At 31.3% G+C, this 24,616-nt stretch overlaps 1 protein-coding gene across 1 annotated transcript; it reads left to right on the top strand.

Moving 5' to 3' along the window:
• Nucleotides 1-18,966: 18,966 nt before the first annotated feature.
• On the top strand, nt 18,967-21,374 carry LOC108344637 (WAT1-related protein At5g07050). The gene is made up of 7 exons (XM_052873873.1): nt 18,967-19,288; nt 19,385-19,447; nt 19,546-19,662; nt 19,770-20,026; nt 20,137-20,291; nt 20,463-20,614; nt 20,906-21,374. The coding sequence occupies exons 1-7, from the start codon at nt 19,086-19,088 to the stop codon at nt 21,138-21,140; spliced, it is 1,182 nt and encodes a 393-aa protein (XP_052729833.1). The 5' UTR covers nt 18,967-19,085; the 3' UTR covers nt 21,141-21,374.
• Nucleotides 21,375-24,616: the final 3,242 nt, after the last annotated feature.

Genomic DNA, 24,616 nt, shown 5'->3' with positions numbered 1-24,616 from the left:
TTGGATATTAAATGGAATTGTGGATTCCACCATATACCACTATGCTTATAATTGGGTTAATTGCTTTTATATTTCTAACAGTTTTTCGGTTTATTATTCTTGCCAACTTAATCATAAGATGTAAACCATCAATACTTTTTTTTGTCATTTCACTTGTTTTTCAAGTTTGAGAAGTAAATATTTGGATGATGTCAAGTAATCTCAACTGAAAATAAGAAATTTTTCATGCCAATAGGTTGTGTTGTTTCTTGTTTATTGAATTCTATAAAAGGTTACAAATTCTTGACTCTATCCAATGCCAAATTGGTATCATGGAAATTATTACAAGCTTCTCTTATGATTTTCTACACACCATCTTTGATTATATTTACGTAGAAGTAGTGTCAGTTAAATGTTCATGAAAGAAGTGGATAAATAATATATAAAAACTTATATTAAGTGTATTTTTTTTACCTTGAGAATGAGAAGAGTAATTATTAATGGTTAATTTTGTAACAATAAGAGTTAAGATTAAAGTTGTAGAAATACATTTTTTGAATTAAGAGTAATTTGAAAAGTGCAGCAATTTACGTTGCTTCTTTGTTTCGTAATTTGTACAGACATTCATACCAAAAAACACAACTAAAATTAACAAAGAGCTAGGATTAAGAGTATTTTGGTAAGATTTGAATTTTCAAAATGTTGCTTATAATTTCCTTCGGAAAAACGAAAGATATCCTGAAGAAAAAATTGACCACTTTTCATATTAGCCACAAGCACCAAGTGTTAAGGAGCAACATCAGCCATATATAAGGAGAAAAGTTCAGTTAACTCTCGAATCTTTTAATCTTTTATTTGTACAGCATATAAAGAGGATTGCGACCAATTTATACGACAAAACTCACATTTCACATCAAGCTATGATGGTTGATTTTGTTTTAATAGTCTAATAATATGTGGCATAAAAAAAATAATTGAATTTATACTTAATCGTAAGATTTGTTTTAAATGTAATAATCACAATAACAATAATATATAATTTTTTAATAAATACGAAATAAATACACTTGGATAATTAAGTTTAACTCATGTTTTGTTTCATTGGAACTCAATTATTTTCTTTTCTTTTCCATTTCTTATTTTACTTCTGTCATTATTTCATACTCTTTATTAACGTGACATTCTTTATAATCTTGTTCATAATGATTGAGTGATTTATTAATTAGATATTTTTAACATAACATTTGCACTCGGGTCTTTTTAATTTTCTTGTCTCTATTTTGAATTTACTGTATAAATGCAAAAAAAAAAAATCAGTAGGATACATTTGTCCATATAAAATGAAAAATAAAAAATGAAATAAGTTTTCCTATAAAATAAAATGATCCTATATATGTATAATTTAAAATCAGTCTTTTTAAAAGAATAAATGTTATATTACAAATTAATCTAACTTATACATAAAACTTCTTTCACTTTTTATTTTCTTATCGTATGATTAATATCCTAAGAAAATCTATATCTAAACAAAAAGAAGCACATTTACTGATGGAGTCGGTGTACACGTTCTTAATAGGTATTTATAAAACTTGCTATCATGCTATACAAAAAGTTAGATAATGATTTAAGATTATGATATACATATAAACGTGTATTAATGATAGCAGTATAAATTCAAGTACACATTGAAATGTCACTCCCATAAAAGCGTATATCTTTTATTATTAACTTTAGTTTGGTTTACTTTCTTCACCGTAGTGTATAAAATAATATTTTGTTAAGCAATATTACATTAATGAAAAAAGTATTTCTAAAATATAATTAATTATCAGAATAAAAATTAATGTTAAAATAAAAATTCATTTTTTCTTCTAATAATGTTTTTAAATTAAACAAATCTCTTTATTAGCTAAAATAAGTTTCTCTAACTTCATATGAACTTTTAAATACTTTTCTTGTTAAAAATGGTTTATAAATGGAAGAATAAACACTATTTTCTCATACATAAATTAATTTTTTTACTTTATTATTATTCAAATTTATGTCGACGAGATAATAGAAAAAGAATAAGAATTTTCTATCATCAAAAAGCTCACAACTTTCTATTTTTACCATATGTTTAATGAATAATAAACAATTAGTTTAATCCTTTCAAACATCCCTATTTTTGTAGCATCGTCTCAAGTAGGTCCTCGTATTGTAAATGTTCTCGATTAGGTCCCTTATTGTGAAAAATTGAATCAATTAAGGCCTCGCCGTTAGTTTCATACTAACACCGTTAAAGGGGTGACACGTGATAGTTCGTGATTTTTTTGAATTTTTGAATTATATTTTTATTTTTATTTTTTATTTTATTTTTTATTTTTTTTAAAGTAAAATTTAAAAATGCCACGTGTCAAACGGATAGTGTGCCACGTGGCAATGGCAGTGTGACATGGCACTGACAGTGCCACGTGTCATTGTCAGGCCACGTGTCATTGCATTAGTCTCAATTTGGTCCCTGTATTTTTATTATGTCGCAATTTGATCCCTATATTTTTATTTTGTCTCAATTTAGTCTTAATTTTAAAAATTAAACAATTTTTTCCCTCCTCAGATTCAAACAAAATTTAAATTGTATATAAATCTTAACAAATATTTTTATGAAAATTGATATTTTTAATAAATATTTTTAACAAGATTAAGATTAAGTTTAATTATATTTATATTTACTTAATCATATAAATGTTAATTATGTTATTTAAATATATCTATAAGGGTTTAAAAAAAAGTGACATAACATGCTGGTGTGAATTTTTGTAGTGAAAGTTTCCATGGAAAATCATGAAAGAAGAAACTACCTTTAACTACCGTTGTCACAAAACTTTCTCCAATTTTTTATTGAAAAAAAAGTAAAATTTCACATTAATAATTTGTTCAATGAGCTAACTCGTTTGAAAAATTCACACCAACATGTTATGTAACTGTTTTATTAAACCCTTATAGGTATATTTAAATAACATAATTAACATTTATATGATTAAGTAAATATAAATATAATTAAACTTAATATTGTTAAAAATATTTATTAAAAATATCAATTTTCATAAAAATATTTGTTAAGATTTATATACAATTTAAACTTTGTTTGAATTTGAGGAGGGAAAAATTGTTTAATTTTTAAAATTAAGACTAAATTGAGACAAAATAAAAATATAGGGATCAAATTGCGACATAATAAAAATACAGGGACCAAATTGAGACTAATGCAATGACACGTGGCCTGACAATGACACGTGGCACTGTCAGTGCCATGTCACACTGCCATTGCCACGTGGCACACTATCCGTTTGACACATGGCATTTTTAAATTTTACTTTTAAAAAAATAAAAAATAAAATAAAAAATAAAAATAAAAATAATAAAAATATAATTCAAAAATTCAAAAAAATCACGAACTGACACGTGTCACCCCCTTTAACGGTGTTAGTATGAAACTAACGGCGAGGCCTTAATTGATTCAATTTTTCACAATACGGGACCTAATCGAGAACATTTACAATACGAGGACCTACTTGAGACGATGCTACAAAAATAGAGATGTTTGAAAGGATTAAACCTAAACAATTGAGAGAAGTTCATGCTCAAGCTAAGCCTTCTAGTTGTTTCAAGTTAATTAGAGTTTTTTCTTGTTTAAAGAAGTAAAAAACTTTCTATTTGAAAGGATAAAAGAGGAAGTAAGAGTACCAACACAACTAAACTAATAAGAATGCTTCACTCAACAAATTAACATGACTTAATGGTAATGGGTCTTACAAGGAGAACTCTCATCACTTCCTTTGAACCTCCTGAATCACTTCTCAATTAGGTAATACAAAGACATTTACCTTATCTTTTAGAATTGTCTAAAATCAATATATGAATGCTCGTTTAATGTGTATAGTTATACCCATCTAATCAATACATCGATAAAATTGTCTAATTATTTTTCTTTACTCATCCAAGTAATGCATTTCTAGACATTGTTGGGTCTATCGAGAATGAGGTTCACTTGCGAGACACAAACACCAATGAGACTGAGCCCAACCATATAAGGGATAGACATCACTCCCTATCCAAAACCTTAAGGCAATAGGTTAATGTTTTTAATGCTCTACTTTCTCATTTCTATTCAATGTGAGATTTAGACTCACTTGGATTCCCAACAAACATGTCTAATAATTTTAGTTATACTTTGTAATCAATGTATGAAATGACTTGTCTAATAATTTTTTGTTATTCTTGTCTAACTATTATATTGATAGTCTCGTTTAATGTGTATTGTTAAACTCGTATAATTGTTTTGCTATATTATTCTAATCAGTATATGAAAAAATCACCTAATGTGTATTGCTAGGTTTCGCTAATTAATACATAAACAAACTAATCTAATCAATACATCGACAAAGTCAATCTAATATATTATGCTATAATGAGTATATATAAACACAAATTTCTTTCATATCGTTACAAAAATAATCCATAAAAATACGTGGACATTTGATTATAAAATGCATATACTCCTTAAGTAACTTTTATAAATATTTTTCACCCTCAACATCAACCACAAGAACACACCACTATCTGCATTTTTCATCTGAAATGGATTTCCCTTTGAACACGAAACCCCATAATAAGACACATGTTGGGTGAAAGAACGTAACTTTTTTTATCTAAATTATTGCACGTATCCTTATTCATGATGTTATCCGTAATAAACTCTTATGCTTTGCACGAGCACGAGCCGTTCCATCATATTCATATCTCACGTACATTTAGATGCACTTGCACTTAATAGCCTCGTCAATTTTCCCCATCTCATCTCACTTTTTCTTCTACATTTACTCGTTACCTTCTCATTTCAAAACACCACTACCTTCCTCATCACAGGCCCCAGTTAGGTTCAACCAATTAAATATAACAAGCTACTTCTTTAATCACACACACACAACAGCTACTCTTCTTATGTTACATCATTATCCATTTCATTCGAGTAATAATAATATAACAAGTGTTGTATACGCATGCTTTCATCTTCTTATCCTATTAAACAAAGTAAAGAACCGTCTTTTATAAATGGAAATAGAAATTTGTATCATCAAAAGTAATTGCGTAACAAAAGCTAAAACCTCACATCTAAAGTTACCACACTTTTCTATAATAAAATTTACATTATTTCTATTCTAATTTCATTATGCGGCTTAATAAAATATAGTCAAGCCTCCTCTATTTTTCTGTGACATTTAGTATATATATTAAAAATTATTATCCATACTAATCAATTTCATTATTTTATATACACCAATAATTTAGTACATTTTATTTTATTTGAGTGCTATTATTAACAAAAAAAGAAGAAGAATAATAAGATGAGACAGAAAGAGAGACACTCAAAAAGAGTTGTGTTGGTTCACTCTAAACAAAAAGACTATGTTTACTTAATCAGTCTCATTAAACGAATAAAGTATTTTCAAGTTTTAAAATTATTCCTTAAAACAAGAAAAATATATAACATTATAATCTTGGACCTTAAAGAGCACCTATCTTGTGAGATTTCATCACAAGAAGATTTTCTACAATCTCTTGACAATCCTAATCAAGAATACAACTAAGAAAATGAAAAAAAGTATGGAATAATACTACTTTGAGAGTTTTAGCTCAAAGTAAAAATTTCAGCCTGATACATTGTTGAACTATACTTGGTGCCACTCAACGCCCTATACTTGGTGTCCAACACCCTGAAACCCGAAAGTTTAATGCTCAATGACCCAAACCCAATGCTCAATGATTCCAAGACACTGAGCTGATTGCTTTTGAAAAATCTATAAAAAAAATTATTATAGAAATCAAGACTAACTAATGGGGCTTTTTGGTTATATTAGTCAATGTGAATTCTTAACTACTTGGTTTAATAACTTAAAATTGACTAATTAGTTAGTGTGTGAAAACACAAATTATTTTATTTCCTACTTCATCTGGTCGAGCTTCAACTTTTTTTTTCAAATACTAATGCACTAATGCATTAGTAGAGTTGTCAAAATGGGTAACTCGGCTCGACCCGACCCGACTTATCATGAGTTGATCACTTAGTGAGTCAACTCAACCCGACTCACTTATTAGCGAGTTGAAAAAATTCGAATCCAGTCCGACCCACCACGAGTTGGTGGATTAAACATGTTGGCTCATTGACTCATTTAATTATAAGTTTTTTTTCAAATAAAAAAATTATAATTTTTTTTAATTCAAATCTAAATAAACCTCACACTAACACTAAAATGATGTTAGACTCTAAAGACAATTCAAAATAAAAAAAAAGCATCATATAATCGAAACGTAATCCAAAAACATGTACAAAAGACGAACAAATAAGTTTTTAATATTGATAATTTTTGTATCACTTGTTCATTTATAATATTAGAGTCTTGAATAGATAAATGTTTCTCTCTTGAAACATCTTCTTTATTACCATCTATAATATAATAAAAAAAATGGTAAATAATAATATTGAAGTATAAAATAATAAATAATTAAATTAAATTAGGTGGGTTGGTGAGCCAACCCAACTCACTATGGATTCAACCCAACTCACTATGAATTCAATCCGATGAACTGGGTTCTAAGTAAACTAAGTTGAAAACTAACTCACATAAAAAAAATTATATTTTTTTCAAATCTAACCCAGCTCAAATCCATGATGAGCGGGATTGACGTTAGAACCCAAAAATTCGTATTTGTAGGAGTGAATGATGCATGAAAGCTGGGCAATTCGACGACAAGATTTGTACACGTGGAATCAAAACATAGGTTTGGTCCTAGTTATCAATTTTGTCCAGAGAAAAAAAAAGTTAGAATATTTGACGAAACTTTTGAATATCCTGTTATAATATAAGAAAACCTTACACTTGAAATCAATTCATCAAACCTTTCTTTAAAGTAAACGCATTCGTGTAGTGAACACACATAAAAAGAAAGGCGAAAGTGATATTCTTATCTTCAACGATTAACTTTCATGCACTTTATATTTTGAAATTACCATAAAAATTCATACCTATTTATATCATTAAAAAAATCATTAAATTATGTTAGTTTCATTTTGTCATCATATATGTTTTATTAAGATACATGCATATTCATTTTATTCTAATATTTTTTTTTAAGAAATTTCAATATTTACAAAATTTGAATCATCATCAAATTCAATTTGAATAACTTGAACAAATTAAATCAAATGAAATTTCTAATAGCGATTGATCATGAATCTCCTTAAAGTGAGTTTATCAATAAGGTATTTGCACAAAGTCTGATCCCAACAATTTAGGGTCAATCGCACCAAGTTTCCTAGGTGAATTGCTTTAAGATCCCTCACATATATAACATAAGCAATTGAATTAACATATAATAATATTGAACAGTGACCTTCTATGACGACAATTCCGTCTGATGGGGGCTACATGCATGAGATTGCACGTACTTTGGTTAGTGTTCTGAATGCACAGAAAACATTGCTTTCAAAGCAACTAATAAAGAGAAAGCATTATAGAGGTTCTGTAAATTATGCGAAGACGGTGCATGATTCGTATTAAATTAGAGAAAGAAAGATGATAAAGATGCATGTTTGATTGGGTGAATGATTGATTGTAAGGACTCGAGCTGTGACAAATCATTTTGTGTGAGAATGATTTTTGACCAGCAACTTTTGAAGAAGACGACCTAAGTGGGTTTCAATAATAGACCCTCTTTATTGCTGAAACGGATATGTTTTAGCAACTTGAAAGATAGATAAATGCTCAAAGTAAAAAGGAGAAGTCTTACATGCTACAAAGGAATGACAACTCGGAGGTTTTTTGTTTCATTCATCTTACCACATTAATGAAGCTATGGTGTTTCAGTACAAAACAATGTGGAAGAGAAAAGTGGTGAGAGGGCTTTTTGTTTTGGTTGGTTTTCAAAGATACAAACTTGCGTGCATGATTTATTACTATTATATACTTTTTAGTGGAAGCCCTTTATGTTTTTTTCATCAAAAGATAATGAAAAAGAACACTGTCTTCTCCTTCTCATTGCGCTTTGAATGAAATCAACGATCAAAATGAGTCAAAATTGCACCTTGACCGACCAAAGTTTTTTTTTTTTTTTTCATATTAGTCTTCTTTTACTACAATCAGAGTTTGAGTGCACAAATAGGTCACTGTGTCTCAGACAATTTAGCAACAATTGTGTCCTCACATTTTTTATCCTAAGCCGTATTAATCGATACATATGTATACTTTTTTTAACTTTGCCAAAACGTGTGTAACTATTGCTCTATGGCCGGTGCTAAGTATGTGAATTCATACACAAAAATTAAGCAGCATGTGCATGAGATAAAAGCTTTCAAAAATATATATACACAAAGAAAAGTTGATAAAAATAATTAATGAATATTGTACCATTTTGTCTTACTAGACTTAAAGTAGAGACTCTATATCAGACCGATGAAACTAGTCCATCAATGATCAACTGTGCACTGAAGAAATCAATTTCGTCATTATTTCAGTCGTTCTTAAAAGAACCTCAATAGCAAACTCAATGATAATAATCAGAAGAGCATTCCTATGTATCGAAATCGTAAGAGAAAAAACAATGTTCCTTTAAATTTTTATCAACTTGTTTTAGTGCATTGTTGACACAGTACATTTGGGAAATGGCGAGTGAAATGATTAAAAAGTAAAACCAGTGGCCATATTGTCTTGTACTTGCTGCAGTGTAACAGTGGCAGCAATGTACTGATCAAAATCCATTTATATTTTAGGTCCTAAAGTTTCTCTTTGATTTCTTTAACAATTTAAGTGAGAAGGCCAAAACAAAAATAGGATGAAAATGTAATAGAAGATAAGAGTGTTAAACCATTATAAAATAAAACAAACAATTTTTTTCTGATTAGATTTTGTCTTCACTTCCACACTGTAACAAATAAAAGATCAGAATGGTGTGTCCTCTTGTGTGCTAGTGCTCTCCTTGCTAGCAATTCATCATCAGTCATGCGTGAAAATTTTCCAACCTAATCCAACTTCACCTGAGAAACCGACAAAATTGAGGAAGCAAATTGACACAACAAAAGTATCAACCCTATTGACGAAAAATATTCAGGTCGCTTTTGAGAACCTCGACCCCATCACAAACCCATTATCAAAACCAGTTGAGAGGGCTATGCTTTGGTAGTGGAATCTTGCACACCCTACTGTTGAAAAGTCTATGACTCCAGAGAGAAAAAGAGCAATCAAAAGGGAAAGGGAAAACAGAAAAACACCAAACAACCTGTGTGAAGAGTATCTTCATTGGCTCTTCACTGCTTCACTCGGTTCCAACATTTGCTACTTGAGAGGACCCGTTACAGCTCTATGCTTTGTCCCTTCATCTACCTTTTCTTTTTCTTCCTAGTACATGTTTTAAACTTTTAATCAATTTCTTAAACTTAAAGAAAAGATTAAAAACAAAATTAACACTATATTAATATGATCTCATGGAGTTGAACTCGAATTACTTAAGTATAATGTCCGAAATTCAAACTTGTTACATGAAGCATGCGTCTTTGAAAACAGATATCTGAATGAAAGTGATAAACTATATTCTTAAACTGAGATTAGTGAGAGAAAGACACGGTATTTTACTCTCGACACATGATGAAAAGAGTAAAGAAAAAATTTCAACGTTGTCCTTACGAAAGATACTGATCAAAACCAGAATGTTACAAGTTGGTGACTGAATTATGTCGTTGGCCTAGCTATATATGTTACATGCATGTGACGTTTAGGAGACAGAAACGTAGTGATGATTGGTATGTGATTACTGATTAGATCTCCATTTAGCTTCTGTGATGCTCCACTTTTGCTCAAACAGCTATTCCCAGTCACTTGGGGACTGCTCTAATTGCTGCGCTGACACGATGAAGGGAATTTAAGTCATTTCACAAGTTGCATATATTTTCTCCCCGAAACTTCGCCATTTGCACTGTGCATGGTGGCTTTGATGAAGTAAAGTGTGCTATGATTGCTGGCTATAGGGTACATAGGAGAAATCCCTATTCTATTAGGAGGTTTTGTTAATCCAGCGGTCTAAAACATTGCACGTCCTCTTTTGGGGATATTGTGATCTTTGATTTTCATTGCATATTACAATATGTCTGAAACTTTTGTTGGTGTTAATGATGGCCACGACAAATCATGAAACGTGACATAGGCAAACAAATACATTGGAGAATACGTGGTATCACTGATTTGGGAGAAAAGGACAAAGAAAATCTGGAGACTATGTAACAACTATGTATTGTTTTCAAATTGGAATACATATATGATATTTGTCTATGGGAAGCTCACTCATCAAGTGTGTTAAAATCTAATTTTGTGGCCGAAAAGGAAAGTCAAATATATGTTCTGCATTCTGTGGTTCAATTCATTTCGTCACATCTTGAATTAATCATATATTTCATTAGCCGAAGGAAAAAGTTATACAGCACTGAACTATTTGTATAAAGTTGCATTAACGATACGTGTCATTCTTTGGAGATATATTGATTTGGTTTATTTTCTCTCATTTAGTTTTCACTTTATCTTGACCAATAGCTAATTAACTCAAAAACCTTTCACAATTACGCGTTGTTCTTATCAAATTACCAAGATAAATTGCAAGTTGCAGAGAGAATTACTTATTTACTAAAAGAAGTGTAGTACGCACATAGAAACCAAATCTTCTGGTATCGACTTTACAGAATGTAAATTAACTTTACTGAAAGATTTTACACTGTGCTAGGCCAGATTAATTAACTTCATATAACTCATTCCCTTTCCAATTCCACCGTTTTTTCTCATTCTGTTTCAGTTTTGAATAGGTAAAAGTTTACTATAGTACATAGATATATTGAAAAGGATTGATTAACCATATATAGATTTTACTGTATATAGTACAGCCATTTGGAAAATATGAAATGTACTACGTGAACCGACATGTACTTGGTTGCCACGAAGTTTGCAAGTGACAAAATCCACACTTGAATCAGCGAATAAAGTGCATAGTATACATAATGTGTTTGATGATAATGCTATATAACTTTTTTGCCATGAATATATCATATACATTAATTAGGCTTTCCTATAATTAGGCTACACTTTAAACTAATTGTTAACACTTACAAACTTTCGTCTTTTGACTTCTTAATTATATATAGTTTATTTATCATTATTAGTGTTATTATTATGATGGTAATGAATTTCTTGATATTTGTAGAGATCAAAGTTCAAAAGATGATTATTTTATAAAGTATATGTAGATTGTGCAAAAGGGTATTTAGATGAATAACCCAAAGAGGTTGGGCATAAAATTGGTGCACTTTCCAGCAAAGGAAAGACACCCATGGCTGGCCAGTCCTATCAAGAGCTTACTTTTGAATGCGTATGAGTTAGGAAGTGCGTGTTGTGTTCTTCTTTGTTTTAGATACTGCACTCTACACAGACAACTAGTAGTGACCACTCAAATCAGTGCACTTTCAAACCATTCTGTGGAAATTCTGCTCTCAATATAGGCTAATTACATGTCTTGTGTGGTCCAACCACCTTTGCAACTAATTAATTACACTTTATCTATTTAAGCGCACTTTTTGCTCGCTAATTAATACTCTTCATTTTCCTTGGCTTTATTTAGCTAGTTTGATAAACATTAATTTAGGTGAAGAAGATTTTGAGAGAACCCTATCTTAAATGCATGAACCATGCATCTCAAGCTATAAAAAGGTTAAGATTTTTTTAATAGCTTTGCATGAGTTGTGTGGAATTGCAAATGTTGGGCTGAATTATGCCCACGGTTTAAGAAATAAAGGGTAACACATGTTTCATTAATTATTAGTAGTTTCATTAATTATTAGTACCATATTTATTAAGTACAATTACTTTTGCTTTAATCAATAGCTCATTTATATTAGATATCAATGTATTAGCTAGCATGCCAAAACCATATCAAGTTTTAAGTGCTTGGAGAAAATTATGATTAAAATCTAAGCTTCCTTTACAGAAAAAAGAAGATAAAGTAGATCGAGAAAATAATATTCATTTCCGTCTTCTTTTGTGTGGTGAAAAAGTAAGAAGATTCCCTTGGAAACACTCTGCAGCATGACTTATTATGATTTTTATATTATTTTTCTTATTTTGGTCTTACAATAATCCCAACATAAAAGTTGTTTTTTTAAAGAAAAAAAAAAGAGTGTTTTCCACGGCATTGATGTCCTCTCATTGCAGGTCAAAGTTGATCATTAATTGAACAATCAGTTTAACTAAGATTATTCCTTAATAATTATAAAAGTATTCATCTCTTTTGCTTCAAAAACATTGTGCATAAAACGGTAAGAAATAAATATAATTTCCATGATTACTTGTAAATATTTTATCATTATTAATGATCAATCAAAACAGAAAAAAAAAATCACCATAATTTGCTTGATTGATCACCAGAGACATGCACAAATATATATCGTAGCAACTCATCAATTGCATCATCTTGTGTTCAAAAAGGGAAAAAGAGAAATACAAAAGGGTGAGTAAAGAGAAAGAAACATGATGAAGTTCCTGAATTGTGATATTCACAGAGCATTAACATGTTGTCAAATGAAGATAGGGTTAAACCTTTTGATTTCCAATATAAGAAATTATTTACCGAATATTCTGTGGATTTATAGGTGAAATTCCTTCTGATCAAAATTGCTTAATGCTTTTTTAAGAATAAGCAAAATGGCTGATTTTTATGCATGGCTATTTGGTGTCTTGTCAAGAACCAATACAGCATATAAGGAATTCTAAATCTATAGCAAGATCATGGAAGGTCCTAGCAATATATCTTTTACGACATGCTAAGTTTGGTGTACTTGATGTCATCAGAAAATAACAAAAGACTGAAAGAAAATAGATTACATTGTAGTTGATAAGACCCAAACATCTTGGTTTAGATCATGCTGAAAATTCAAGGCACACCCAAATCTTCAAGTGCAATCAGTTTAAGCACTCCATTCTCCTCCAAGCCGAAAAGGAGGAATATAAGCATATTTATTTGTTGGTGGAAAATAATAGTATAATTAAAAACTGAACAAATATATTTTTAGGTATAACAACATATTTTGGAACTAATCAGAATCACCACAGCCACTAAGAATCTGGAAACAGAGCCAAAAATCGGCATTTGGGTTTGCGATATTTGCACGAATTCGGGCACTTGGGCATTTAATTTGAAGCTAGAGTTGCCAGTTTTTTGGGTGTGCTTTTATGAGTTCTCATTGATCTTCTATTCAGTTTGCACTTGTGTCATTCCTCTTAATTCTGATTTTGTGTTTTTTCTTTCTCTGTTTTTGTTTCCATGTTAATTTGTGCTTGTCTTTGTTGAACTCATTCCAGTGTTAACTTTATGATACAATTTTGTATGTCACGATTTTCTCTGGTTAGATTATCATTTTTCTGTTAGTGTATTGATACTTGCTCTTAATTTTTTTTTCTAAAGAAACCATCAGCGGCATGTCTAGGCCGACGGTATCATTAATATATTATTTTTTAAAAATATAAAGAACTTTTAAATATATATATATATATATATATATATATATATATATATATATATATCCAACTTCTGTTATGTTGGAATCTTATATAATGTGTCATTCTCCATGGAAATAATTAACAACATTCAGACGACCATACTTAACTCAAGCAAGGACTATCACCATCTTTAAGAATCTTAATCAAATTAAAGATGGGAAATATATATCAGAAAAAGTTTGTTGTAATGAAGACTAGAAATGCAAAACAATGTATAATACATTCAAAGAAAACTTGAAAAGTACTATCCAACTATTGAAGGAATCTAGATTATACTTATAAGTACTCTGGATTAGTCGTGTTTTTTAAAATTAAAAGAATCTGTAAATGCAAAACATCATGTGTATTGTGTATTCATTATACTAAACCCCTTATTTAGATAACATCTACTCATGCATAAAGGAGGAAGATTCTTCAATGCCTATAACTAATGGCAATCGCGTTGTTAAGCTTTCTCAGTCCAAATTGCTTGCTGTGGGCATGCTACAACCTTCATGTACGTTTTAACGAACAAAGTACTCCACTTTCTCATCCTTGAACTAAAGGCATATTCATGAACAAACTTTAAATTTTATTTCTCATAATTTCACACCTTTTAGTATCAAATAAATACCTTTAGGTACAAATCACCTTCTTTCCAAAAGTGTATATATGCAAGAGTACTCGAAAACCTTTTATTTATTTACTTTAAAAAGAAAAAGAAACACTTCCCCTCTCACATGTATAATGAAAGACATTTTTATATTTATTATTAAATTAGTTGTCTGAAAATATCTCTAGAAATGAAACCACATTCGGGATCAGTATAAATTGGTCTATTAAATTTGTGAACTTATTAAAAACAAGTATGACCAATAGAGAAATTAAGTTTATTCCATAAAATTCGTGGATTTAACATATTTCGTTTGTAGGTTCAGAAAATTAACCAAGAGCTCATGTTTTATATCCAACTCAAAAGTAAATTTAAATTAGATGCACCAAATTTTAAGTTTTATAAATTAAATAAAAAAATAAATTTGTTTAAGTATAAATAAAAAAATACAAAATATATAAAAGTCTAAGTCTCACATTGAATAAAAATGAAAAAATAAAACATCATATAAATGAAAACTCATTAATTTATTATCTTAAAGTTTTGGATTGGGAGTAGTGTCAATTCTTTATATGGTTTGATCGTCATTCTCTAATCTTTTCATTCTTTTATAATTTGTTTAAAGATATTTGTTTCATTGAAACACGCCATATATTCTAAATTCTTGTTTTATTGGACTAATGTAAACCGATAAGATTTTTAATTGCAGCAAATTATCTAACCATTTAATTGTGTGTTTGTGATGCAGTTATATAGTGTTTCATGTGTCTATTGTTTTTATATATATCTTGTTTAACTTATGTATATTTGAGTTCGTCTTAACTTACTTGTTGATTTAATATTAATATGATTATTTATTTAAAATATTTATTTCATACTAAAGTAATTTATTACATAAATCAAATACTTATCATATTTAACACTTATGTCTTATTGTAACATCCCAAAAATACAGTATAAATTATATAAGAGAATAATCACATTTTAATAATATTACAGATCAGTCTTACAAAAGATCGGAAACACAGTTATGGCCGAACGACCTTACAAAATACTACAGAATTTAAAACTTTACAAAATTCTATCGCCTAAAACGAACGGTTTCCAAAAACACCAATAACGAACGGTTCTACAGAACATAAGTAGCAATAATAACCGAACGTTCCTAAGGTTCGGCTTTCACTTCCACCTCTTTCAGTGCTTCTTCCAGCAACTCTTCTCCTTCTGCTCACATCCACACGGATGATTATTGCAACAGGATAAACAATCAAACAGACAACACAAACAAGACAATAAATAGGGTAAGCCTATGTAATTTAATTAATTCAATAAAACATACAATTTTCATGATTAAATCAAACAATAACCAAATCATAATTCATACATCCTGGCATGCAAAGAACGACTACTTGACTCTGACTGTCCAGACTGTATGAATTCTGTGTAGCTACGACATTCGTGCACCCGGGTGATGTAGTAACTGTGATACCCTCAACAGCTCCCACCCGAGGTTAATCCGTTCCGTCCAAGTTAACCTTATGGACTAGGACTTCCTGTCATTCCCACACATGACTTACTCCTCTCTACGTGAGAATGAGTAATCACGGAATATCAGGATAAACGCCAGCTAAGCTTTGCCCACATTCATACTTTACCATTCAATTAATCACTTTCTGAGATATTCCTCCCTGGAATACTCTTTCATAACCAAACTATTTCATTCATATCACATTTCAAATTCCCTTATACTTCATCATCAATATATTCAACTGAAATCAGATCACACTTTCTCATCATAGCACAAGTCCGAATGGAATAACACTCCTTAGAAACTAACATGACAGAGCGCTATTTACAAATGGATCCGCTTCAATGCACTGACCCTTAAGAGTTCAAACCGAACGTCACGAAGCCTAGGCCGAGTACTAAGACTCTAGGCCAAACACCATTTAGAGACTGATATTGTTCGACACCAAATACTAATAACTGACGAGATACTATGAAGAAACGAACACTATTGAGTTTGGACGAACACTCTTATTTTAAAAACGGTAATGATAGACTATTGAGACGAGACCGAACGCTTGGTTTAAGACCGAGCATTGTAGAAACCGAACACTATTGAACGAGCGCTGGTCCAAGACCAAGCACTTATCAAGAACGAGCGCTATTGAAACCAAACACTTGGTCCAAGACTGAGCACTACTAAACTTAAATAAAATGAAGGAATATATATATATACAATTACGTCACACTTATTTTTAATGAAAAATAACGATATCATCTACGACTTTACGTATTATAGAATACATTAACTAAACTGTTTAGGAAATATAAAGAGAACTATACTTAGACCGAACACTCATTTACATATATCTAGTAATATAAAACGATCGTCATTAACTAAATTCTCTCCAGAAGAAGAATTTAGTTTAGACGGACGCTCAAAGGAAAACCGAATGGTCAATACTGACTCTCGGTTACAGTTTACATAATTCTGCAGAGTATTATAGAATGACTCTCAGACAATATCCCTAAAGCATGAGAATTCAGTTAAGACCCTACATTTCCATGAAGAATCAAACGATCACGAATGACGCTCGACCACAATTATAGAATTTACTCATAATACTGCAGTTTGAAGATCAAACCCTATTTCAACTCAGTTCACACCATTTATCAATCATCCACCCACACATCCAAGCATGCAGTAATACGAATATTTCATATTCATCAAATAATCAAACAAAGTATCATACAAACATACAACCATTCAGAACAAGAATCTTAATCAAATTATATAAGCTTCCCTTACCTCTAAACATAGTCGAACGCTCACAGATGCAGAATAGGGTTCACCTCTACCAGTCTTATACACTTAGAGCCCACCGATTTAAAACTAAACCAAATTCAAGACCAAAGTTTCTATCAGAATGAGATAATACACTCATGCAACCAGAAATTTGGGTTTGCATGTGAAAGGAAACGAACATTCTAGGGAGAAAGTAACTCATCGACTTAGAACCACAACTCGATCGGTTTAAATGAAAGCCCTTGACGCCAAGAGAGTTCAAACGGTGCCTGAGTGGTGATCGGAAGAAGAAAAGGATGAGAATCCTTAGAGAGAAGGTGGAGATGGTAGAGAGAAGAAGGAGATTCAGAAGGTTGAAGATGAAGGGTGCATGCAGAAAGTGGCACGAAATTTGAAAGCTTAAGTTTTACTCCTACCGTCAAAAGTTCGTCCAATCTGCATCACACATCTGTCTTTCACTTTCTGAATTTCAGTCACCCTTGCACTTACACATGTAATCTATTAAGTTGGGGTTTTAAGGGTTCTGACACTTCTAATTTCTGACTCTCTTTTTTTTTTTTTCTAAAACGAACTTCCTTTATGCTTGCCGCAACATAGACACGTTGCCACAACCGACGATGAAGCCCTTGCACAGTTTTACTTGAACTCATGGTTCATATATCTATTGGCTTTTTGTGAACCATAGACTTGAAAAGAATTTGTTTATTTCATGAACTAAACTCGTCTCAATGATTTAAAACTTCGCATGTGCTACGTGTGTAAGAGCAGTTGAGAGGGTGATTAAAAAATCTACTTATAAGTTGGCGAAGTGTAATGGCTCACAACCAACCAAAAAAACATGAAAAAAGATATGATTTTATAATGTCAATACAACATTAGACTTGCTTTCTCAATAATTGAGTTCTGCATTGGGATTCCAGAATAATAATTTTAACCATGCATGCACGAGTGTGAAAATGAAAGACAAAACAAATTAAATACAAGAAATCGATGTCTATGTTTAGTTCCTATCGTTCCGATGGATAAGGTGTGAAAGAAACTCGCTGCGTCGTCAAACTCAGGCAGAGAAGCTTCGAGAGGGACCTGTCCATTCGCCCCTATAATTTCACCACCTTAATGCCATCATCAAACACAAGCACTATTATTTCTTAAAATAAGTGGAATCCACTGTGATTGCTATTCCAATAGCATTTTTTTATTATATCATTATTCCATTGTTCTAAATTGCTAATATATGTTAGTATCTTTTCCTAGAAAACATATAAAAATGTTAAGCTTAATTGTCTTTTCTTCACTTAGTACTATAATTATGGTATTTTACTTTTTTGGGTTTTTAATTGTGTTGATGAAATTGCTCAATAACAAAATCTGTAATCTCAGTATGGAGGTTTCATATATCACACTTGTACAATTTTAATAATCTAATCATCAGAATGTTGAGTACCCAATTGATATAATCGGGATCTCAGTTAGTAAAATCGCACAATTATAATACTTAAAACACTAAAAGTGTAATTAAGTTAAAATGTTAAAAAGATGATAAGAGAATATGGTAAAAAAATATTTCTAATTGTTTCTTAAATTTATTTTAAGAACATTATTTAAACATGAAAGCAACCTTAAAAAAACATTTTCTTCCATTAAAAGAATGATTGCCATTTACCTAAATTTTATCAGTAAATAAAACAACCCAATCATCGCTACGTGGAATCCATAATGTTTCTTGTATGCACACACAACAATTAAGAATATCCTGTGGCTTACGTATTATACCTAGTGCTAAAGCAGGGTCACGTGTGAGCTCCATGGTGAGATTCTTACACGCTTCAAAATATAAAAAAAGACATCAAAATTATCTTTGTTACAAACTTTCAACCATAGTTAGTTCTCAGTACCGTTATGCCACACAACTTCTACGAGGAGGGTTTAGAAGCTATAAATACCATAGTGGGTGCAACGTTTTTCACTTAGGAGACACAAGCAACATCAAGTGTTCTTCCTCTGTACACAACCCTGTTCCTAGTTCAGAGTACCGTCCTTTACCTCGTACACATATCAGAGAGAAAAAAAAAAAATGGAAGGAGAGGGTTATTGTGGGAGTTTCTTTCAGAGGTGCAAGCCTTACATAGCTATGATTTCTCTGCAATTTGGGTTTGCGGGTATGAACATAATCACTAAGGTCTCCCTCAACCGTGGGATGAGCCACTATGTGCTTGTGGTTTATAGACACGCCTTTGCTACTGCGGCTATTGCTCCTTTTGCTCTTGTTCTTGAGAGGTACCTATGACAGAAGAAAATAGAAAAGTATTCGCTTCGTTGTTTTGAATCGTTTTCTGATCAACCTTCTCATCTTCTTTTGTTTGTCATTGGCAGGAAAGTGAGGCCCAAGATTACATTTCTTATGTTCATGCAAATATTCGTGTTGGGTCTACTTGGGTAACTATTTTTGTTGCTCTAGACACCCATGTTCATTATGATCGGTGCATCCAGAAAAACATGTTCTAAAATTTTCCCTTTTTGTTCTGTTGTTATAGGCCTGTGATTGATCAGAACTTATACTATGCGGGGTTGAAATTCACTTCCCCTACCTACTCATGTGCAATAAGCAACATGCTCCCTGCAATGACGTTTGTGATGGCTGCTATTTTCAGGTATATTAAAGCACACTATCAGTGAATATTAATTCTCTTCATCTGTTATTACAATTTTTGTATTGCTTGACCTGACATGCTTTTTTTCTCTGCTTGGGATGAATTAGAATGGAAAAGTTGGACATGAGAAAACTTAGATGCCAAGCAAAAGTGATAGGAACTATAGTAACGGTTGCTGGGGCCATGTTGATGACACTGTACAAAGGGCAAGTCATCAGTTTCTTGGGTTCTCAGTACATGCATCACCCCAGAAATTATGTTCCAGAAAACACCACTGATTCTGGGGAAAAGGATTGGTTTAAGGGCTCTATTCTTCTCATAATTGCCACCCTTGCTTGGGCTTCTTTCTTCATCCTTCAGGCAAGTAATCAAGTGTTTTTAACTCAAACTGTGGGGAGAGAGTAGCTTACCCACCTCTTTGATTCTTATTCATGCGACTGACTTGTTACATTATGCTGTGGTTAATGCAGGCAGTCACACTAAGGAAATACCCTGCTCAGCTCTCTCTCACAGCACTTGTGTGTGCCTTAGGTACACTGCAGTCGATTGCAGTTACCTTTGTCATGGAACACAAGACATCTGTTTGGAGCATTGGCTGGGATATGAACCTTCTTGCAGCAGCCTATGCTGTAAGTCTCTCTCACTTTGTCTGAGAAATTATTGTACTGTCTGAAATCATGTGGCTCAAATAAAGAGCATAGACACAGTAGTTTCAGACAATACAATCATTTTTTTTTCTATTTTGGTGGGTATAGGTGAACCATACGAGAGTCTAAATAGACGTATACTTTGCTGAACAGGGAATAATATCATCAGGAATCACCTACTATGTTCAAGGGATTGTCATGCAAAAGAAAGGGCCTGTTTTTGTAACTGCCTTCAGCCCTTTGATGATGATTATCGTAGCCATCATGGGTGCTTTCATCCTTGCAGAAAAAATATATCTTGGAGGGTAAGTACTCCTACTCATTCACAATTTCACATCCAGTCACTGTTCCCATTCCCACTGAACGGTTCATGCTTTTAGCCACAGAGAAACTTCGCTTTCATGCGGTTTCGTCTCACAGCTTATAAGTTGGTCTTAACGGAGCCAGTTCACTTTATCATAAACTAAAAGCTATGTATTTATTACATGAAAGTCGAAACATCGTAATCATAAAAGGCTCACACTTTGAAACAGTGGTGGACATGTTTTTGGTGCTAATCCAATAACTGATGTGGAATCATCTACTTGTGATTTCAGGGTCATGGGAGCTATTCTCATAGTAATGGGACTTTACGCAGTTCTGTGGGGAAAATACAAGGAGAACAAGGAGAAAGAAGCGGAGATAACCATTGAGGGGATGAAGTGTTGTTCAGAAAATGGGAGGTTGGAGACTGTGGTGGAAGAAGCCGAAGCAAACAACGATATCGAGATGCAAAAGGGTGAAGAAACGTCGAGAGATTTAAGGGTAGCCATTGTTGTTCCAAAAGTTTAAAGTGGTAGTGATAATCAGAAATGGAGGAATGAATAATAGAGGCTGCAATGAAAAAGGGTCGTTAACTGAGGAGAGCAGAGAAATTACGAGGGGTTTTTGTTTTGTGTACTCACCATCTTTTTCGGAAAATTAACTAGAGTTTTCTTTTTTGGGACCTTCTGTCTGGACCTTACTGTCCATAATGTAACTTAAATTTTGCACACTTTGGTGAAAAGGAAAATTGACATTGCAGAATTCTTCCTCTTTCCCTTTCTCAGAATAATTCGCAGAATGATAATTGCTGACATCTAATTGCAGGCATAAACGGTCTAATCTACATGAAAGATTTCTATAATTTAAGCATTAGATGCTGCTTCTTTTACCTTCTTAATTAATTTATTGATTAATTGAAGCTGAAACTTATCTAATCCTACAAGACACAAGTTCCCTGATCCTCGTTTGGCAGAATATTACAAGAACAAAGTAAAGTAACCTCAAGATTACATGCGAATGCTTGAAAGAAAGCAATCTAAGCAATCTAACGGCTCGAATTTAATTATACCAGAATCAAATTTAGGCAACTTAAAAGCAAATGCACTTTTGTATCATTCATTGAATTTGTTGTTTTAACATTAGATGTATAATCGTGCTTAGGAATACGAAGAAAAGACAATGCTTTCTGCATAAGGCAATGCTCATTTCCCATAAGTTTACAAGATTTTCTGGCTGAGATTTCACAATGTTACAATTACTAATCAACCTTTTGGGATTAGTCAACCTTTGGTTCCAGATAATCAAAGTTTAGTTTCCAAAAAATAATCAACTTAGCTAGAACTAAGAAGAACTGGGACAGGAAATCAGGAATGTTCTACCTTCAGTGGACCAGCTGAAAGATTTTATTCTAAATTAATATTTAAGATTAGTGAAAAGATTATATCATGAATTGAGATTAGTAAAAATATTTCACTCTTCTTTTCAAGAACAGATTCTCTCCTATCTGTTTATGAATGAGAATCCAATTATGTGAATGTGATACAACATTTCCTCACTCACTGAATATCTACTAGGGAGGAGCAATTGCATCACTGATTCCAAGTGATGCAACCGTGAGATTAAGTGTGAGAACATCATGAGATGCAGATTTACAATTCCATAAAGTGCTTGCACAAAACATTCTGATTCTCAAAACTTCTTTAAAAATGCAAAACCATGGTTCTGTCACCATCATGTGTCAATTAAATGGCCAAATTGGAGGAAATGTGAAATGTTAGATACACTTCCACTATGTCTCGTTTTGTTCTAACTTTGATTCTTGTGGAAGATTAGCATTGTGTTTTTCTTTTGGTAATGTAGATGAACTTGTTTAAACTTGGTTGACAAAGTTATTCTCAATTTCTTTGTTTAGAGTTAGAACTATATTTAATTCAACCTTGAAAGGCACAGGGAAAATGAGAATTTGCCAAACAAATTTTGATGAAGTTTGTTTGCTCTTGGATTAATTAACTGTTTTGAAACTTTAACTAAGAAATGGACATTAGTGGATGATTAGGCAGCATTATTTTATTGGTGGTAGATTCAGAATATGTTTGCTCTCATCTACAACAGAAAGAGTATGACAGAGATACAAAAAATAAATGGATGATTATAACTTTGTATAATGGACCTATATGCTAGCACCCACTAAAAATAAACAAAAAAAAATATAGATATTTAATTAAAATCTCACTTCAAGAGAAAAAAAAAACGAATCTGAATATTTTAGACATCTTCGCCAAGTAATCACTTAGAGCAGATAAGGAGAAAAACAGAGTTTTCTTTTTAAAAATAATCCTAATTTAAAGCCTCAAATCAGCACTTTAACCTAGTTTCTTAAGATGAATCGATGCAAAATTTTCATACCTAATATCTTGCTAGTGTTTTGAGAAAGTCATTGAAAAAAAAAGAAACGTACCATCGCCGTAAGAATCCATAGATCAAATATCTAAATAATAGTTTCAAATCATACGTATTAACGAGCATTGAAATTCTTCGAGAATGTATGAACCATAGTCTGTAATCCAAAGGAATCATACTATTTTGTTACATTAATTAAGTGGTATCAAGTCAAGAATAAGTAGATGTTTAAATAACAAATTTAATTGATCACATAGGATTGGTTTATCTACATCGAATCTATTAGAAACAAAACAAATTTACATTGTATAAATTATGCAAATCTCGTCTTAAAAAGGTTATGAAATGAATTTTAAACTTATCTAATTTTATAAAACATGTTTATAAAGTGAAGTTTACATATTTTAAATTGATCATTTTTAATTAACGTGAGACTTTCAACATGAAACTAAAATTTTTTATATAATAATATAAATCCAAAATATAAATAAAAATAATAATAAATTAATTAAAAATAAAATAATATATCTAACAAATATATATATATATATATATATATATATATATATATATATATATATATATATATATATATATATATGATTATAATTGCATCATTCTTCTAACAACTTGAGGGTGAATACATTATACATGAATATGAATATAAAAACATAGATGAAAACAAAATGTTGAATTATTTGAGAGATGTGTGATGGCCAATTAGCATTAGACATCTGATGCAACGTCCACTACGTATTGCAACATGATTGTGTATCCACTTTTGTACACGGAGAAGGGTAAAAAGGGTGTTTTCTTTTCTCAAGATTTTCACTAATTATGAAAGACTTAAAATAATCAATCATTCAGAAAACCTAGCTTAAGCCGATCTGACCAACAATGATCCATGAAATAATTAGACGAGTGGGGAGCCATGTTAAAGCACTGTTTCATTCCCTAGTGCACCACACACTACTTCAATGGATATACTAATCATTCATCAAAAATCATCCATCACAACCACTATAAAAGTTGTTCACATGTTTTAGAGTAATATTGGAAATTAATTGTTACTGTATATGTTATTAATGGAATGAAGTATTTGTGCAACATCTATTTTCCACATATTCTTTCTTTAATATCTACTTGCTCTTTTTTAAAGCACCAGAGAACCCTATCCGGGAGACACTAACGAGACTCACCCTACAGTCTTAACATTTACACCCACCACCACTTCTCATTTTATTTATTATTTTTCTCTATTAATTATTATATTATATATTTTTCTTCTCCTTGTCTCACCCAATCATCTTCACTTTTATAATCATGCTGCCTATGTCATCCTAGATTTATATTTCCCAATCAATTATCAAATATATGGCGACAAATTAATAAAATATGATTCTTATAATTGGAGCTTCCACAACAGCAATGAGTTCAACTTTATTATACAAAATTATTTTCTGTGATATTGGTCCAAATGAAAATTTTTTTAAAATATTTTAAGTCTTCATTCTTATGTGAAATTATTAGACATAATAAAAACATCATCCTAGGTCAAAAGTTTAATTTCACATAAAAAATAGAATGGAAGAAACTTAGTTCTT

This window comes from Vigna angularis, chromosome 2 (genome assembly GCF_016808095.1).
Source record: "Vigna angularis cultivar LongXiaoDou No.4 chromosome 2, ASM1680809v1, whole genome shotgun sequence".
NCBI classification, from domain to species: domain Eukaryota; kingdom Viridiplantae; phylum Streptophyta; class Magnoliopsida; order Fabales; family Fabaceae; genus Vigna; species Vigna angularis.
Note: the sequence above shows the minus strand (reverse complement) of the source record. Positions and strands in the feature narration are given on the sequence as shown.

What these genes read in the sequence shown, in the direction of transcription:
- LOC108344637 (XM_052873873.1), top strand. Translation starts at nt 19,086, where the DNA reads ATGGAAGGAGAGGGTTATTGTGGGAGTTTCTTTCAGAGGTGCAAGCCT. An exon ending in TTTGCTCTTGTTCTTGAGAG is followed by an intron (nt 19,289 to 19,384) that starts GTACCTATGACA and finishes TGTCATTGGCAG; the next exon opens with GAAAGTGAGGCCCAAGATTA. An exon ending in TTCTTGCAGCAGCCTATGCT is followed by an intron (nt 20,292 to 20,462) that starts GTAAGTCTCTCT and finishes TTTGCTGAACAG; the next exon opens with GGAATAATATCATCAGGAAT.